This window comes from Takifugu rubripes, chromosome 21, assembly GCF_901000725.2.
Source record: "Takifugu rubripes chromosome 21, fTakRub1.2, whole genome shotgun sequence".
Taxonomy (NCBI): Eukaryota; Metazoa; Chordata; class Actinopteri; order Tetraodontiformes; family Tetraodontidae; genus Takifugu; species Takifugu rubripes.
The window spans coordinates 2,907,765-2,926,596 of record NC_042305.1 but is presented as its reverse complement, the minus strand read 5'-3'; the positions used below and the strand labels follow the sequence as shown (position 1 = coordinate 2,926,596).

General features: G+C 45.7%; 2 protein-coding genes across 6 annotated transcripts; both read right to left on the bottom strand.

Annotated features, from left to right (window-relative positions):
- Window positions 1-1,764: 1,764 nt before the first annotated feature.
- dbnlb (drebrin-like b) lies at window positions 1,765-8,140 on the bottom strand. 5 transcript variants are annotated; one of them, XM_011615181.2, is made up of 15 exons: window positions 7,975-8,140; window positions 6,698-6,753; window positions 6,365-6,477; window positions 6,215-6,289; window positions 5,897-6,046; window positions 5,711-5,788; window positions 5,287-5,438; window positions 5,151-5,205; window positions 5,000-5,059; window positions 4,665-4,788; window positions 4,371-4,475; window positions 3,993-4,070; window positions 3,651-3,709; window positions 3,479-3,566; window positions 1,765-2,792 (listed from the first exon to the last, which is right to left on the bottom strand). In XM_011615181.2, the coding sequence occupies exons 1-15, from the start codon at window positions 8,088-8,090 to the stop codon at window positions 2,656-2,658; spliced, it is 1,446 nt and encodes a 481-aa protein (XP_011613483.1). In that variant the 5' UTR covers window positions 8,091-8,140; the 3' UTR covers window positions 1,765-2,655. The 5 variants fall into 5 exon arrangements, with proteins under 5 accessions (XP_011613483.1, XP_011613482.1, XP_029685047.1 ...); XM_011615180.2 differs by having other exon boundaries at window positions 5,000-5,065; window positions 7,975-8,137; XM_029829187.1 differs by lacking the exon at window positions 3,993-4,070 and having other exon boundaries at window positions 5,000-5,065; window positions 7,975-8,138.
- A 188-nt stretch (window positions 8,141-8,328) lies between these two features.
- Window positions 8,329-13,251, bottom strand: ube2d4 (ubiquitin conjugating enzyme E2 D4). The gene is made up of 7 exons (XM_011615179.2): window positions 12,916-13,251; window positions 11,953-12,016; window positions 11,839-11,870; window positions 11,656-11,733; window positions 11,441-11,546; window positions 11,115-11,208; window positions 8,329-11,025 (listed from the first exon to the last, which is right to left on the bottom strand). The coding sequence occupies exons 1-7, from the start codon at window positions 12,937-12,939 to the stop codon at window positions 10,980-10,982; spliced, it is 444 nt and encodes a 147-aa protein (XP_011613481.1). The 5' UTR covers window positions 12,940-13,251; the 3' UTR covers window positions 8,329-10,979.
- Between the last annotated feature and the right edge of the window lie 5,581 nt (window positions 13,252-18,832).

The following is an 18,832-nucleotide window of genomic DNA, read 5'->3' as shown; positions in this document are numbered from 1 at the left end:
TTGACTGAGGGAAGAATTTAAATTTACATTTACAGTCTTACTCATGAAACCACAATGTTGCAATACATATATTTGGGAAATATCACATGGTGAAATCAAGTTTGTGCCTTTAATTTTAAAGTTGCTGACGTCTCTGCTCCGTCTTTAATGTCCACAGAGACATCTCAAGTTTGCATAAAGCAGAAATACTTCCAAGAACTAATCAAATATTCATTTTTCTATTGTACTAGTAGAATACAATGGCTAAGATTAGAGATCAATGTGTTGTTACCATTTACGTGCTGTACAATAATGCAGCAGAATCATAGCTTACATGTTAGAGCTGTCATATTCTGCTGTTTCTTTTCTACATTTAACACCTGCAGAGGGGATTTGTCCATACTTGGGGCTGCAAAGCCACCGGAGCCCACAATAAATACGTAGACGTCACAGATATCAGTCGGATTACCTTCGAATCGGATGATTTCTATGCGAACTGATGCGCCTAGAACGCTCATATTTAGTCACTTTAATTGGAAGAAGTTGACTTCAGTGTTCCCTGTACTGCCGACCACAATCTGAAAGATCACAAGTTAATAAAAGTCACACGTTTGGGTGGAGGGCATTTTCAGGAAGAGGCTGAACTCAACTTCTTTAAAACAGTTTCGACTGGCCATTGTCTCAACGATGCTGGTTAAAAATAAAGCAGCGGAATGAGCTCCTGCCTTTATTCACATAAATCAGCTTTAGTTCGTAGCGGAACTGTGATGCTTTGCAAAGTTTAAAAGCCATTGTTGTCCGTCTATCTCACTTTATTCCAACTCGCCCCAGGTGACGGAGAGGGACGGTTCAGCAACGATTAACATCTCAATGTCAGGAGGGCACGAACTCTCCAGACAGGGATTTTTTTTCTTTTCTTGTTTTTGTGAACAGACGTGAAGAAAATGGAAAACCCTCATGCAACATGTGAAATTCATGCTTAATTCATGCACAATTGCTGCTTCTCCGTCCTAAAGGCATCAACAACCGCGGGGAACAACGAACAACAACACTTGCCGTGACAGAAAATCCCCGACATTCATCTCAGACTTTCACTGACATATGAAGACACACGCTACGCGTGCGTGTGCAGAAAATACCGTGAATCCATCACGGGAAAGGAGCAGCAGCGCCCTCGGAACAACCCGAGACGCACGCACGCACGCCAGACCTGCAGGTGCAGCATGAGAGGGGCTTTTAAAACAGCGCACAATGGCGCACGTTGAGCTCGGTTCGAGATGAATTCTGTGGTTACAAGTGTTGATTCTGAAACTGACCTATGTGGAATAAATTATCCGACTCATTGAGCAACGTATATAGAGTTGACAATAAGGACCAAACGACAGGACAGGAGTGACGGTGGGACGGTGGTTCGAGACCCCATTTTGACGCCTGGCTGTTCCTGGAATTCTGGTGGAAATGTGAGTGCGGTCATCACCTTCAGCTGTATTCAGAATTTCTTCACAAACCTCAGTGTTATTGCACACTTGGTCTGCAATTCATCGGAACTATTTTGTAAGTGAAGGATGTGGGAGACATAAAAGTCAAATTGTTCGTGTGAAATTGAAACTCATGTATTAGAGGTAAATTCCCCAGCTGTTGCCTCATTCCAGGAAACGGATTGTAGAACACAAAGCGAGCGTGTAAACATCTGAGTTCCTGTTAACCCCCTGAAAATCCCTGAAGATTTTCTGTTGCTGGGGTAAAACGGCTGCCGGCGAATGCAGCTAAACAGAAGCCACGAGGTCACGATGCAGTAATGTTTCTTTTATTAGGAAGAATATCTGTGCAGTACAATCAGGAATGACTAGAACCATACAACGAATACACCGTGTCCTTTTGTGTCCATCACTTGATTTTCTTGAGCCGTCCCAACATCATCGCCCCACCTCCCTGTACAGCTCCACCAAGTAACGCTTCATAAATCAACCTCAGACCAGCGAGATGAACAAGAGGAAAAAGAATTCTTAGCTCTGTGTGACCTTTACAATTTAAAAAAAAACATGTTGAAATCTTGAATAAGCTAGTTCAGCGGATTAAGACCTGAAATGAAAACCACTACGGGAATCACAGTTAAAGGGCATTTCTCCAGTTGATGAACTCCCCATTTAAGCCGAACGCCTACAACACGGCAACTTGGTCCCCCCACCCCTTAAATATTCACTTCAACCACAGTCAAAGCAAAACAAGGTTTTGAAATTCACACAGGATGCAAGTTCAATCACGCAAAAAAAAAAAGAACTCATTGTTTAGGAAAGGCAAAAACGGTTTGACTGCAGCCGGTACCGATTTTCCTGGTTGAACTGAATTCCCTGGAATGTTCAGGAGCCAGATGCTACAGGAATGCTAGCGACAAGTGTGGTGTTTAAGATGTCGTGCTGCATCACGCTCTAGGGTGAAGACATTTAGGAACATTTGGATCTTCACGCATAGCCAAACCAAGTCATGATTAATATTCAACGTCTTAATTATGGGATCTTTTCTTGAAAAGCTCTTGGCCCGTGTTTGCTCGGCGCTCCAGAATGATCTGCTTCGCTGCCGACCGGCGCGCCACTGCGACGTTCCTCGCCCCGCATGGGTGAAGATCTGCGGTGGGCGGGGGAGGGGGAGGGGGATGGGGAGGGCAGTGGTTCTGGCCTAGATGAGCTCCACGTAATTGGCCGGGAACATTCCAAAGTGTCCGTCTGGACTGTAGCCCCTCCACCAGCCTTCGTCTATCATCTCGATCCCGGTGATGATGTCATCGGGGTCGAAGGAGATCTCCGTGTCGTCAGCTGGAGGAAAGGAGCAGCGGCTCATTAGCTCAGAGTTGTTCCGACCCTTACGTCAGTGAAATTTTTTTTTTTTTTAAATTTTTGCCAGCTGCAGCCACACGATTACAGTCATAACTGTGTCATTCAGATTTCAGATTCAGGTCCTTTATTGTCCCACACGGGGAAATTTACAGCGCAACAACAGCAAGATCACGCAGAGAAAAATAAGATAAAATCGAAAAGAATAGTATTTGGAATATACGTATATTTCCAATAATCCAGGTAAATGGATACTCAGCCCCTGTATACCTGTACATAGGGTGAATACAATATACATGTCAGCTTGTGAATGATGTAACTGCTGCTCGTAGAAGTAACTTGCCATCAACGCAAGAGAATTTGAGCTTAAAAAGGTCAACGGGGGAGGCGTTACGTCAGCCGTTTCAATTTTGAGCTTGAGAAAGAGCAAAGGTCAGGTGTGAATTCTTGAGCAAAACAAAACCACGTCAGCTCTCACAAACATCAGAACTGCGATCATTGAGCCGAGCGTCTGCTCACTCCACTCATTTAAAGATGCCCATAATTCACAACTTGTGTTGATAAGACTTCTCAAACAGCCGCTCGCTGGAAACACATCAGGACTTCCCGGAACTTCCCGGAACTCACCAGCAAGAACTTGATGATTAAAGATGAAAACTGAAACTCACCGGCCTGGTAGTCATACAGAGCTCTGGCACAGGTGCCTTTGCCTGACGTCTCCTCTGCAGGCACCTCATACAGGTTGTTATCTTCCACCTGGCAGTGAGAATACAGTTAAAACAAGCCCCAAAACACTGGATTTCAGCACAATTGTTCCATTTAAAGAGAGCCAACAGCTACCTGAGCAGGCTCCTCATGGGTGGGCTCCTGAACGTAAGAGTCAGCAGCTGCTGCTTCCTCTGCAAAGAGATGGAATGTTACCCTGGTCGTGGTCAACAGGGAACAATAGAGAATATCTCTGTGCTTCCAAAAAAATGAAGCAAAACTTCTGCTCATTCAAAAAAATATTTTAAAATACCCCCTCAAATCAATGACTGGCAGACATCTGATCAGCAGATTCACAGGATATAAAGCTTGTAAAGTTTGAGGACATTATATCCGCTCCAGGACAGACAAAAACATTCCTGAAGAAGCAACATAAATGGGCGTGATGAGGACGGACGCGTGCGGAACGGACCCCACCTTTTAACCTCTCCTGGGGAGCGGCTTTTTCCGGCTCATCGTACTCGCACCTGGACTGTCCGTCACTCACATCAGGCTCTTATCACACAGAAACACAAGCACAGACATGCATGGATCCACATGTGCACGTTCACAAGCCCACACAGGCTAAAAAAAACCGTGCCCCGGGGCATTCTTAGCAGGACGTTCTACTCACGAATAATAGGAATGACAGCATCGTGGGAGATGGAGAGGAAAATGAATGGAAGCATAACAAGTAATGGAAATGGAAACATGATTCATGACAATAGAAACAACAATATGGGAGAGGAGCAAGCAGGCCGGGGTGGAATATGCCCCCTCGGCGATCTCCGTGCGTATGTGTGTGTGAGCTCACACCTGCGGCAGGGACCGGAGAGGCGGAGCCTGCTGGCACCGGGGAAGCTCGGCGCTGGGATGAGCTCTCACACAGCGGCTTAGACAGAAATGGACTTTGCAGACGCCCTGAGCCGGGACACGGGGAACCACCACGTAATGCGCCGCACAAAAGGATGAAGATGACAGAGAAAACAGTCCACAGCTGAGCCAAGGAGGCGTCGTGATTGAGACGCGGCAGGAAGTCAAGTGGAAAACACAAGCAGAACTGCTGAGTCGAGGGCAAATATTAGAGCAGCGAGGTCCGGAAGGTCATACCTGGCTGAGGACTGGGAGGGGCAGCAGGGGGCAGATCTGACTCGCTGGGAGTTATTCCCCTCTCTCTCTGTTTGAACATGTCTCTGGGGTTCACGGCGCGCTGGGAGATGAGTGAAGCGGCCTCCTAGAATACCAGTAAGAGAAATTATGATGAGAAATTATGATGAGTGATTACGGGTTTCTGGGGGAAGCACCGCAGGAGGAAAGAACCATTTACTGTCACACAGATGAGGCAGCACGTGGTGAGGATCACAGTCAAAGGGCGACGTCAGAACGTGAGCGAGGACAGAAACTGGGAAACAGCGATAACAAGCGTCACAAAAGGGGGAACTCACGTTGGCTTTTTCCACAGATTCCCCTCTCCTGACTGCCTTCCTCTCATTCTCCTGCTGCTGCTGCTCCTGATGGGGATTCAAATCATGCCGCGACCTTGATAAACAATTCCGATCACTTCCTGATGTGGCGCCGGGACGACAGAACACTCACCCAGCGTTGCTTCTCCTGCTCCCTGCTCTCGACCTCCAGCTGTTGCTGGTGCTTCCTGTTGGAAACAAGAGCGGCTCACAGGTCAGACGGCGTGCTTTATCAACCGCCACGGCAGCGTTTCCTTTGCTAGGCCTACTTGTGTTGATCGATTTCAGCGGCCCTTTCTTTGTCTCTTCTCTCCCTCAGCGCTGCTTCTTTGGCCTCTCGGTCTTTCCTCTCTCTCTCTAGCTGCTGCCGCTCCTCCTGCGCCTTGGAACGCTCCTCCAGCCGGCGTTTCTCCTCTTCTTTCTGGAAATAACGACCGGTTGGCGACGCTAGCCTTTGACTGGTCATTGTGAAACTAATTATGTCCCAACTGGGTCAAAGTTGAGCAGAACAGTGAGCGTCAGTCTCTCTATGACGCCCCGTTGCTGCAAAGTTGCACTTTTTCACTTACAACCAACAGCGTCACGTTTCAATAAAAAGGAAAGTGGCAGCCTGGATTTTTAACTGGGATTGGGCTGAGACTCGTGGGCAGAGTTAGCCACATCTGTGCAGCAACAGAACTCGTATGGTCTTACCTCTGCCTGAGCCCAGAAGTTGTCTTTGTTGATCTTCCTGATTTCAGACATGGCGTTGGTCTTCTGGTACACAGAGCCCTAGGTGTAGGATGTTTTGATACATGACACAGCCTGTATCGTGCAGCTGAACTAGATCTGCCCAACATGATTACCCTCCCAACATGGAACACAAGGAAACAGTCATACCACAGGACCCTGAGGCCCGCTGTCCAGGAAGCGGCTGGACGTTTCTTTGTGGAAGCTGTAGTTGGCTCCAGAAGCTTTGGCCACCTTCTGCATGATCACCTCGGGCTCCACGTCCTCCTCTGTTCTGGCATTTATCGTGACGTGCGCCCCCTAAAAACACACAAGCACAAGTTGAGCCCAAAGACTGCGGCCTATACTTGGTAGCTCCATTCATATTCCACTTCTAATCATATCCGATATGCCGCATCGGCAGGCAAATAAAGCGTCTACAGTCAATTTAAAAAAAAATTAAAAATTCAACACAGGAGTTAATGTCACCTTAAGAAAATTTGCAATGGAGCTAACATGATTTGCACAGAGGCCTTTCCTGGCATCATTGACTCCTTCTCCGGTCTGAAACAGAGAGGATTTCTTTAATAGTCATTTCAATAAACATTCTGAACCCCCAGAATGATGCGCAGCACAAACCCAGTTGATGAGAACATATTTAGGCAGACCGGAGTTTGGATCCTGCACTCGGCAAAATGCATACATGACTTTTCCGCTGTTCAGCTCCTCCACCAGCTCCTCCAGGCCTCCATCTGATCGGCAAAGAGTGGAAAAACATCAAATGGTTCCTGTGGTCCGTTGTGTAACTGTGGGTTTTCTCCCTTCCCAAAAGCGGGGGTCGGGAGCACGGCATGCAGCGCTTTGTGCGTTTGCTCCGCCGCTGCAGCCGCGTGCTGACAAGGAAATTCTTTTGCACATTTGATAAGTGCACGGCATTAAGAGCCTTCAAACCTGACAACAACGTCAACTCACCCCCCTTTTCTGCAAGGCGGATGTCATTGCTATTTCCCTCGTAGGTGAACAAGGCCCTGTGGAAAACACAACACTCAGCAAAATGAGTAGGAACAAATCTCAAGGATAACGATGTTTAGGAGAATATTGCAAGGGGGTTCATGGCGCCACATCTGCAGCCTTCCCTTGGAACGTGTCTGCTTTGGGTTAAGGTCCCACTGAGGTTTAAACTACACTAAACTGTATAGCAGACTGCATAGAATCGGAAATTCTGGTTAGCACTAAACCATTTCCTGTGATGAATGAGTTGATATTTATCAAGGTCAAATGTGGTTGGAAAAGGGATTTTTGTACGGCTAGAATGTGCAGTTGTCATATCAACCAGGGAGTAAAACTGTCATGTCCATCGGTCTGGCATATTCAGGTTTATAATTATGCATAAAGAGTTCTGCAATCTGCAAGTGAGCAGTTGTTTTTGGGAAATCAGAGAGGAGAATGAATACAACTATCTAAGTCTGAATGATCCAGAAAATTCTTGTGCTTTTGTTTTCTTTTCCAGATTACAATTTCAGCATCTTTCTTTCAGAGACAGAAACCCCCCTCTTGAGTAATATTTACGGTCCAGGATCATCAATTCTGGCCTTTCTGTGTCACGCTGACACAGAAATGAAGCCAGCAAATGATTCAACACTTATGCTGAAGCAGAATAATGTGAATAATGACGCAGATTAAAGTGGGAGTCGTCTGCAGGGAGCTTCGCAGCAGCCCCTGAGATTCAAGTCATTTAGGTCATCGTTAATTATGGAGGCGTTTTCATTAGCACAGTTATAACAGCTTAATTAACGGAGAGGAACTTCTGGCTCGACATAAGCGTTCGGTCTCTCTTACCAGGAAGTGCCCTTTGTGCACAAAATAGGGCAATCAAGCAATATAGAGAGCAAACAAAGCAGCCAGCGATATTAGTAATTGAGATAGAGTTGATTAGTTTGCTGGTGGAACGATGCCAGGCTAATTATCAAGGTTAGTAGCTCCTAAGTTAGTTAGCACCACGGTCCTAACACGTCAGACTGGCAGCACATCAGAAAGCTCTACCAGCACGTACATCATCTTACAGATGAACATTTAGGTCAACAGAAGTTCTGTAGTGATTTATAAAGACTGGCGTGTAGGAAGTTACCTTTTCTTTTACCGTTAGGTTAACTTAACTCGCCAAGTGGCTCGATGCTAACGACCACCGGAAGCGAACACACCGCCTGCGTGACAAAACCGTCCGTTTCGTCCAAAACCCTGCTTCTTACCAGTTGGTGTCGGCTTTTTCGTCCACGACTTCTTTGAAAGCCGCTGTTAATGCGGGGCCGTTCTTGCTCAGGTTGACCGCCATGGTTGTGCTAGTGCAGCTAGCCCGCTGGCTCATCCGGGGTGCGCCCTTCCTACTGGGGGGCGGGGCCACGCTGCTGCGGAACCGGAAGCTCTTGTAGCCGCTGGCTGCCGCAGGCTGCACGGCCGCGCCTGTTGTTTACCTTTCTGTAGCTACATATTCCACCAGAAAACTGGGTTAATGATAATAAATCAAGCCGGACAAGAGTGTAGCTAAGCAAAGAGCAGGGAAAGGTTGAAACTGCGGCTTCAGCACCGAGAAAAGAACACAACAGTAAACCAAGATGAGCTTTATTAATGTAATGACAAGATCAACAATTGTGACGACTATATGAAGATTTGCAGGTTCGTGGTGACAATTCGAGCACGCGTGTTCCAAATTTTAAACTGAATTTCGGCCTGCAGTTTAAAAAAAAAAAGAAAAAAGCAGGCTTGAATTTCGAAAAGAAATGTGATCAAGCAGAGTTTCATGTTTACAGATCAAATGAATCACCCACCTAGGTGCCAGAGACCCAATAGCAAGTTTACACTTTATGACTCTCATAGATATATGTGTATATACAACACGAGGGTTAAGGCTACAGTTTGAGTCAGAGGTGTAGGCAGATGAATGATAACGAAATCCCTGATATCTGGCAAATGGCTGTGAGGAGGTTCTCCAGAGTGCAAAGCATGCCAAGCTGCCTATATGAAGTCTATAGAGCACACTGGACAAAAGAAGTCGATGTCTCGTCACTCAAAAGATGAACTGAGGATCCATTCATTCACTGGAAGAAACTCAGCTTTCAAAAATAAATAAATAGCCAGAAAAAAAACAACAACACACAAAGTGTCAACTAGTCTGACTGACTACCACACACACATGCACGCACACATCTTTTTCAATTGTGGTTTGGCAGTCTAACCTTTCACTGCATTCAGAGGATATATTTTTGAAACCGTTCAGTATATATGATATTTCAGAACCTGTGTTGATTCTCTACAGCAGCTAACGATGTTAATAGTCTATATTTGGTGCCTAAATCGTGGTGTTAGATCTACAATCAAAGCTAATATTTTCATGCTTTTTTCGGGCCCTTTCTGGATGAAACAACGGATAAAGCCATTAATAATCAAACCGTTCCCTTTATATTGGCAGCGTCGCATGACGCCAAGAGAATTCTAACTACTTTACCCAACAGTCACAATGGATTATATTGAACTAATATTACACCAGGACACATCACAATCATTTTCAAGCTTGGTGACATGGAAAATAAACTAACTAAAGATTAAATGATACAATAGGAAAATACCCATGAGTTGCTAGACAAACTGCTAAACTGTCACTGTTGATTATTAATCCTGAATTTAAAAGACCCAATTCAAAAGATGAACATTAAGGGAGGTGCTTAAATTAAAGAGAGATGGAAAATAACCCCCCCACCCCAAAAAAAAGAGGAGCAAGTGGTGGAACAACTACTGTAACCAAAAAAAATATAGATATAGATATATATAACCCCACTCCAGGTACAGAAGCATTCAGAAACCGCTCATGTTAGGGAAACTCAAATAACAAGTTCTAGCTTGTGGGAAGGGAACAAACCACTCCTGGAAGCATGAGGAGCATTCTTTCGTGTGTTCCCTTTGTGGATCGGGGAGGCTCGTCTCCGAGAAATATGTAAAATCCCTTTTATTTATTTAAATTAGAAATTGAATGTCTGTGTAAATCGAGTGAATTGGCCCAAACGCTGACAATTTGGATCGAACGTGTCAAGCTCCTCGTTTTCCCAGCATGGTTGCGGCTGTCAAGGCTGATGATTTGGTTAAATACCTGAGTAACTGCGCTGAGGAGGTGGGTGAACGGGTAACCTGTCGGACAACCACCGCTGGGGCTTACTAACGCATCCTGTGTGTGTGTGTGTGTGTGGATCACGTGTGAGAGAAAAGGACGCCGGCCTTCACCGCACCGACCCTGCCTGAGGCGAAGCCTAACGGCGCGTCTCCAGTGTCTTTGAAAACCAATAAATATGGTTGCAATTTAAAACGCAGCGTCTCATATACAACCGTTGTTGATGTCGTTCACATTGTTTTAGGGGTGAGACAGTTTGTGCCAACAGGTAGGCTGCTGGTTATGGCACCGCACCGCCACGATGTGCACAGGGACCATTCTGCCTCAATTGCACCAACATCAGAAATAACAACACAGAAAGGCCACTAAAAACATGGAAATACAATACTAACAGTACATCCAGTGGGACACAGACAGTACCTCAGACACGAGAGCCATCTCTTGTTTCAATCCATCTGTAGAGTAACAATGATATGAAGAAGAAGAAGAATAAGATGCTTTATTGTCATTGTACAAGATTGTAGAAGGAAATTTCGAGAGATGGAGGCTCAACGGGAGCCGCTGCAGTTTTGGCCGCGCCGCCGCTGTTGATCAACCTAACCTGTTTGCTTTTAATGGTGGGTGAACCCGGAGCCCCCGGAGGCTCCACAGAAAGGCCTGTTGTAACTGGGGATGGACCCCACGACCCTCTTGCTCTGAGGCAAGTGCTAACCACTACGCCACGCAAACTATAGACAGTGAAGATAAATGGCAAAACCGAAATATGGTCAATCACAAGAGTAACAGTTTTAAGTCTGAGTGTTGCGGTTTGGACTGTGAAGAGTTTCTGGTATTCCATATGGGACTGCTTTAAGTAGCCCATCAGGTCCTGCGCTGCAGATCCATACAAGGCATGAAGGACATCACATGGTAGCAGCTCAGCACATGGAAAGCCAGGTGGCACTGTACCTCATTGTAATGCTTCCTCTTCCAAAAGATGAGCCGTGGTCTAGTCTTATATCCTCTGTTGCTCAGTTGTCTCAAGTTACAAATTGAACGTGGTTCTTTTGTTCTCATCTGTATTTCGTTTGTTCTCATCTGGCCTCCGTGCTGTTCTCACATGGCGTACTTCTGTGTCCAGTCTCTTGCTAATTTGTTGTACCTGTGGACGACACATTTTTGTCCTCAGCTTCGACAGCGACAGCTCGACCGGAAATGACAGGTGAGGGGCGGCGGGGATCTTTCACTCACCGTTCCCGGTCAGCCTTGTACGTGTGAGCGATTTCTGGGACCAGCGGGTCGTCCGGATTAGGGTCACAAAGCAGAGAGCAGATGGACAATAATACTGTGGAAAAATGAAGCAAAGGCCCGGTCATTTCCACAGCCTCAACACTGTCAGGCACGTTTAACATACAGCTGCTAAAAGGTCACCAAGTCTGACCAAGAGGTCCATCAAAATGACTCAAAGTAAGACAAGATGTTGCTATGTGGGCTCAGGAACCCTAAATATGTATCTTTGCACCACCCCTGTTGGTTTAAATGACAAAAGTCTGCATATTCTAGCCCCCTTCCTTTACCTTTTGATACTGTAAGAGCAGGTGACCACTGAGATCTCAGGATATCCAGGCAAATACTTCCATTGCTGTTGATATTAGGGTGGTATATTTTGGTTGTGAATGCAACCTGCAACAACAAAAAAAGAATCGTTTGCATTTTTTTTCCCCTCAAGCGCCAATAAAAAGTCAAAGCAGTAAGTCCGGCAGGGACGAGCGAGCTGCAGCACGTCACTCACCTTGGGTGGTTTGAAGGGGTAATCTGTTGGGAAGTGGATGGTGAGGAAAAACACTCCGCTCTGATACGGACTGTCGCTCTTCAGAAACAAAAATAGACGCAAGATAAGCTTGGAAACGCCGGTTTGGTGGCAATTGTGCTTATTATTGAATATTAACTGGACTGGAATACAACTGACACTTACCGGACCCATTATTGTTGCCTGCCAATGAAATACTGTGAAGGGGGGGGAGGAAGAAATGTTTAAAACGTCTAACATGAGCCAAACCTGCTCGAATACATTCTCTAGTCTACTCACAGTCATCTCCAACAGGCCCGGCAGAGCACTGAGCAGGTGGGTCTCTCTGCAGGTCTGACAGCTCCTACAACAAAGGAAATTCCTTCAGTTGGCTTTGGGTTGCACGGTGAGGTTAAAAGTCATCAATAATATGCTTCACAAGACACAGAAAAGGTGGGTTGGGGGCATAATATGATACTTTTTGTGGCCCAACTTTGGACCCTTTCCCCCCCCAATGAAGTGAATATGGAGGCTTACTGAGGAGGAACCGATACCAACCATTAGGGTTGTTCCCCACAGAACCAGAAAGGCTATGATCAATATTCAATGGCCAGTAGGTACCCACCGAAGGGCTATTTAGGGACAAAGACGTTATTTGACGCCGTTTGAAAAATCAGCCTATTCGGTTATATAAATACCCACCGTGGCCCATTTACCATCCCATATATGGCAGCAATAACACTGGCGTTCACTTCTGGCGAGCAGAAAGCAGCTGTCATTCAACCACAACCCATCACCAGCCCATCTCAGAGGCCGCCAAGCAGCAGAAAGACGCGACAAAAGCCGAGCAAATAGGGACAAAATTCAGCTGACTCCAACCAAAGGGCGCATTGTCCCGAAGCTCGCTGCTAGCTCGCTGCTAGCACGCCCCGACCCAGCCAAATGGCTGGTGTAGCTCATCGCGCTAGCCACACCAACGAGCCCACCGACACGGCTACTGCCAGTGGGAAATTCCACGTCCAACACGAAGGAAGGAAGGCGCCACGACGGGGGTAACTTGTGTGCCGGACGGGAGCCAACGTTGCCGTTGTTGTTGTTGCGGTGCGCAACTGCTAGCTTGTGCTTTGTCACCCTCTCCAAAAAGCACAAAGCAAAGAGCGAAGCTGAGCAACAGCCGTGCGCGGATTTTCAGATTCACTCGACAAGAAACAAGTCTACAACGTAAAGACACCAGAAAGAATAAAGAAAACAAGACCCCCTCACCTTCTGAATTCTTTTCAACGCCATTCTATTAGTGGCTAGGCCAGGGTAGCCTGTCAGCTAACAATTAACGCTAAAATTTTTGGCTCTTTAATTCACGTTCTTCCAAGCCTCCCTTCGCGTTTAATTGAACAGCAGCATTCAACAGATGACGAACTCCGCTCTTTTCTAATTGTCCCTATAGCGAACTCGCAGGAGGAATCCGTGTTTAGGTGTCGTTACACTCCAGATGAGCCCTGTATTTTGTTGCCTTTAGCCTGTCTGAGCCAGCGCTGCTGCCCGATCTGCACCCGGAACGCGGCCCGCTGCGCGCCACCTCTGCGCATGCGCAAACAGGCTGCGCCGGGAGCAGGACAAAAGACGGTCGCTGAAGCGACGAAAGGCTGGAAAAGAACATGTTTTTTAACAGCTTTTTATTATTAACGTGTCGCTTGGGCGTTTGTGCTGGGCAAAGATTACACTAAAAGAAAATATCGTCTTTTTTTCCGAGTTGTAATCATTAAAGGAAAACGCAACATCTTGGTAATAAATGAGTCTGGAAAACATCGCTGATTGCTGGAATATGTGTGTTTAAAAAAAAGACCGAAAGAAATGTTGGACAGTTTGCTCTCACAAAAACAGGATTTATTTTCATACTTGCTGAGAAAATAAGTATTTCCATATTGAAGAGATCGCTTTTTTGATCGAGCCATTAAACAGATACAGAACAAGCATTCTAAAACAGTAGCAGACTAAAGGAACAAAGGATTTTAATAAATTACAAAAAGAAATAAAATAACAATAAAAGGTGGCAGACCAACTCATTGATGTTGTAAGAACTGAGTGAAACTGTCGGCCTGCTGTGGATTTTCTCTTATTTATTCTTATTCTATTACTCTGTTAGAAAGTCAAAATAAAACTTCGGTTCAATTCAGAAAATTGCACATTGTAGCTCCCGTTTTGAAACTTAGCACAAGCTCCCACAAGATGTCGCTGTTTGAAAAGCTCAAAACTCCGCCCAGGACGGACGGGCCAACTACAGCCAACTACAGCCAACTACAGCTCCATCAAGTTGATGTTTCTTTAGAGACTCTAAAGAGACTCCAAGTTGGAGTACCGGGTATTGTACTGTGTCAAATGTAGAGTGTATATAACAAGTGTAAAAGCCTGTGACAATGAAGTTGTGAGGAACAATAAAGGGGAGAGTTGTGTTATTGGCACAAACATAAGAATAAAGGAGGGAAAGACTATAGAATTGTTCATTCAATACCCATTCATTGTAAATTCAGCTGCATGCTTCAGTATATCTGCCTCGTAAAGCCTCATGAACTTGCCTTTATATGCGTTAAACAAGGGTGAAAAAAGAGCTCTCATTATTTTAGCGAGTAGGCATGAATGAGTGGCAGTGTTCATTCTTCTTAAATGGCTGATTCAGTGTCAGGTTGAGGATCCTATCGTCAACGTGACACTGAGGGGAACCATTTTCCTTTGGAAAGCTGAAGATTCCTTTAGATAATATCGTATTGTTTGCTCATGTCTGTGCTTTCAATGACCTGCCTGTCCCCAGGCCTGCCTGTAATCAGATTCAGGCTGCAGCAGAGGTAGCAGTTTAGGGGTCTGCGTGTGCACCAGGGCCCTGTGCTCAGAGTCTGCCCTCCCTGGATCAGCGTGAGGTTTGTCAAGCCCGAACTTTGCATCCTAAACCCTCAAACGGCTGCCGCGGCTTTTTCAGGGTGAAGGCAAAATAAACGGAGCACAACGTCAGCGAATCGACGCCTTTTGTTTGAATCGTGTGTGGGGGAATTTCCCACCTGTATCCATATGTTGAGTTTTCAGTTACATGGCCAAGGTGTGAATGTGTCAGGACTGGGATGATACGGCTGGGGGTTGGGGTCTGGGGTGGGGGGGGCAGCTTAGTTGACCTGTCTGGTGAGGAATGTTGCCCATAGTGCTGTTATTTGAAACCGCGGATTCAGCAGACGCCAGCGACTCGCCTTCGTTCAGTCACATGAAACATCATTACTAGAAATTGTGCCGTGCCTAACGGGGAGTGTTTCCGTTATTAAGGCGCTGGAGCGGTCTGAGGCGGAGCTCTCTTCCCATGGTCGCTGAAACAAAGCACATAGGAGAACTGTCATTTTCAAAATTAACTTAAATAGATCTTGTTAATGTTTGAATTATCCAATAAAAGCGCAGGCGATTAATGCCGAGCACAAGCTGGGCTCAGAGGTGTTCTACCTTCGGTCAGGCCGTTAACTTTCTGAGGGCCCTTCTGGGGAACAAAGCGTCGTTGTTCCTGCACACTGAGGGACGTTTGTTCTCCACTTGTATCAATGGTCTTGATTTGATTATACATCCAGGCAATAAGTGCAAGTTGTGCTCATGTTTGCAGTAAAGTCAGCAGTCTGCACAATCAAATAATTCTCCAGTTTAGCCACTGGAAACGACTGGTTATGGCGTGGCGTAATCAGCCCTTCACGGCCCATTTCCTCCACTGTGATTTGATTTTGCTCGCCACTCTTACGGTGCCCTTTGACCTAGAAAATCATCCCTAAATTTCTTCACATAGGGTTTGATAAATCAGCGAGTTTTGCAACTTGCAACTGAAAATCCGGAGGTTCCTGTTGCCTTCTCCTCAGCAAAGCTGTTGCTTTTTATTTGGCTTAAGTTATTTAAAAGTAATGATTATTTATAGATTCATGTTTTTCATTCACAGACACCAGATATGTTTGAGGAACAGTGGTGCAACGTCTGCGTGTGAAAAATAACAATAAAAAAACACAAAATGAGCGGAAAATGAAGCCTTTAAAGTCTTTCAATGCTTTTATTCCTCAGAAAATATTGTTGTTTCTATAGCAACAAGTGTAAGTGCTTTAATGCTATTTTAAAAAAAACCCAAAGGGATTTTTGCAGGTTATTTTATTATTTGTTATTTCGTCACTCTCCCCAATTGAACTTACAACCCACAAGAAGAGGAAACAGACTGAAATGAGAATCAGTCTCCTGTGAGCGTCTCCTCTCATCCACCCCTATCAGATGTTCATCACGTGGTGTTTGGGCACAAACCACACTCAGAGCCATAAAGACTCCACGATCCTTGGGGGCTGAGCACTTCACTGGGGATCCCCAGAGTCTCCCTGGGACCTCAGCTCGTGTCGCGGTGATCGACAGCCCTGGTGAACATTTTACCGCGCTGCCTGTGAAACGAGGAGTCTCCAGGGTGCAGAGGTGACAGTGAGCAGCGGAGGGTTGACGGAGAGGTTGGGATCGGAGCGGCTCATCTCCAGCGAACGCGCTCCGTCTGTTTCGCTCTGCTTGAGGATTTCAGCTTTTTGCTGTTTGTTGAGTTTCCTTCAGAGACAAAGGAGGGATTTCCTCTTACAGCAGAGAGGCAGTGGCAGCACCAACCGAAAGCTTCGCGGTCCCCTTATCAAGCACAAAATCTGACAAAGTATAAACTCGCCGTCTGCAGACTGACGCAGGGTTGGAAATAATATTGATAAAGGGGAAAAAAACATCTCTTGTGCTTCTACTTCAGTTGCATCATTGAGTGTTAATTTGTCTCTCTACAAGGATTTGGATACAAATATTAAGATTTTCTCCAAGTTTCTCAGTTATCAGTACTGATTATAATACTAAACAGAGGAGAAATGCATCAACATTTTGGTATCAGGTATACACCTGGAAGAGAATTGGCTCCTGAACCTGTTCTGAACCTTGTCGTTCACCTGTTCCCCACATCAGAATGGATTCGTTTCGACTCCCAGACTTGTGCGAGCTGCCAGGACGAAAGGTTAAAGTGTATTCAGGGTGTACACAAACAATATAAAGCAAGATAAGTCTCTTAAATACGAATTTAAGTGCTTGTGCTGCCCAAATCTTTACAATCCTTGTGAAATCAAATAGGTGTGAGTTCATGAACGACACACGCAGGAGTGTGTTCCTGGCCACGCTCTGTGGTGCTCTGTTGGAACCTTTCAGCCAGGTATAGAAGTGGACACCTGTTCACATTGTACAGAGGTGTGTGATTCTGTGAGTGTGTATGTGAAAGCAGAGCGACCGGGAGGTGTGTGTCTGTGTGTGTGTGTGTGTGTGTGGGGGGGGGGGGTCCATCCTGTCACACAATAAACAGTTTGTTTCCCAGGAGTACCCTAATGTTCCTGTTGTTGGCTCCGTCACTGCACACTGGGAAACGTCCTGGCTTCTATTGTCCAGGAGGTCAAAGGTCACAGGATGCTCCTAAAGGCCTAAAAGGATAGCAGAGAGGTTGGATAGAGAAGCATGATAAAGAGGCGCACACACACACACACACACTCACACACACACACACACACACACACACACACACACACACACACACACACACACACACACACACACACACACACACACACTCTGTAACTCTCTCTCTCTCTCTCTCTCTCTCTTAAAAAAAATCAAGAGTAAAAGTGCTTTGTATTCCCAGCACTTGTCACATTGTGGCTCATTCAAATCATTATCAAGCCTTTCAGGAAATGAAATCATGCTCTGGCTATTACAAACAGCCCATCCTGGCTGCTTTTTAGTCATCCCTGTTCTCCGCGTGTACAATGTTGGTTCTTGTGTGCCTCCTTTGACTTGTTCCCCAATCTTTCCCATGCAGGAATGGGAAATTCAATCTGGGCAGTTAAGGAGTGAGACATATCATTAGAGTAAAAAAGAAAAACACAGCAAAGAAAGGGCTGCTTGTATTGTGTCATTTCCACAACAGAAATGTTGCTTTAACCACAGACAGCCTAAACACGGGCTGAAAGCATGGAACAGATACACGGATCTGATTGCACGGGCCACCGAGCCAAGAACATGATCATTTGTATAAATGCTGTTTTGTTTTGTCGCCTCATAACAGCAAAAGTTAACAATAGTTAAGCAGTGGCCACATGTTTCCATGCTTATTTTCTTCTGCTTCTTCTCTCTCTCTTTTTTTTTTTTAGCTTTTCAGCCTGCAGCCTGTGTGGTTCTTGGAGGAATGGAATGATACAACTCTCCAGATATTCACGGGGACACATTCATCTTGTTTTTGGAGCTTAGCTGGAGCTTTCAGAAATATTCCAGATGCTTGTTTGTACTGCGCTTTATCCTTTAAAAGAACACCTTCAACAGCAACAAAAAGAACTAACTTTATTGTTTTCATGAGTGCAAGCCGCTATAACATTGCGCTGACGTGCACGCCATCGCTTTTATACACGGAAACCTGGCCAATATAATTTGGACTTTCTTTTTTTGACAAGAAGTTGCAGAAAAGCTTCTTCATGTCAAAGTGAAAACTGATTTTTATCCAAGCAAATGTCAACTAAACACATTACAACGTGCAGCTGGTCGATGCCGACGTGCGACGACCGTCGTGTAACAACGGCGCTCCGCTCCAAGCAACCAACAGAAGACAAGTCAAGACAAAAAGGCCGTGAAAAGATTTCAAAGCCACCAGAAATCCCACCGAGACGCCTACGACCACCGTGGAGACGTTAGCTTCAGCGGCCCTGGCAACAGGTAGGAGAGCAGGAGCCGATGGTGAAATATGGTCACATGATCTCAGGCCAGCGGAGAATTTGGGGCTGGTCTTGAAATGTTGGCTTCACTTCAGGAGGAACCTGACAGAGTTGAAGCTGTTTGAGAGTGAGAGGAAATAACGGTTTTAAATTCACGAGAGCACAAAACACACAGTCATTAAATGTCCCCCATGAGAAAAACACTGATTCTATACTGACAAGTGTGAAGAAGATATCAGTATATTTGGGGGGGGGGGGGGGGGGGGGGGGGGGAATTGGCATCCAACTTCTACATGTTAGATTCGACAACAGCGTCTGGATGATAGATTCAGATTTCCTGGATTTGCTGCAATGTGAATGTGTGTGTAGCTCCTGTCGTGGCAGCATTTTATATTATGTGTGTGGTTTTTTAT

What these genes read in the sequence shown, in the direction of transcription:
- dbnlb (XM_011615180.2), bottom strand. Translation starts at nt 8,090, where the DNA reads ATGAGCCAGCGGGCTAGCTGCACTAGCACAACCATGGCGGTCAACCTG. An exon ending in AGCAGGAGAAGCAACGCTGG is followed by an intron (nt 5,066 to 5,150) that starts GTGAGTGTTCTG and finishes AATCCCCATCAG; the next exon opens with GAGCAGCAGCAGCAGGAGAA. An exon ending in TCCCCAGGAGAGGTTAAAAG is followed by an intron (nt 3,710 to 3,992) that starts GTGGGGTCCGTT and finishes ATCTCTTTGCAG; the next exon opens with AGGAAGCAGCAGCTGCTGAC.
- ube2d4 (XM_011615179.2), bottom strand. Translation starts at nt 12,939, where the DNA reads ATGGCGTTGAAAAGAATTCAGAAG. An exon ending in CGGGCCTGTTGGAGATGACT is followed by an intron (nt 11,871 to 11,952) that starts GTGAGTAGACTA and finishes CCCCCTTCACAG; the next exon opens with TATTTCATTGGCAGGCAACA. An exon ending in TACAAGGCTGACCGGGAACG is followed by an intron (nt 11,026 to 11,114) that starts GTGAGTGAAAGA and finishes TGTCGTCCACAG; the next exon opens with GTACAACAAATTAGCAAGAG.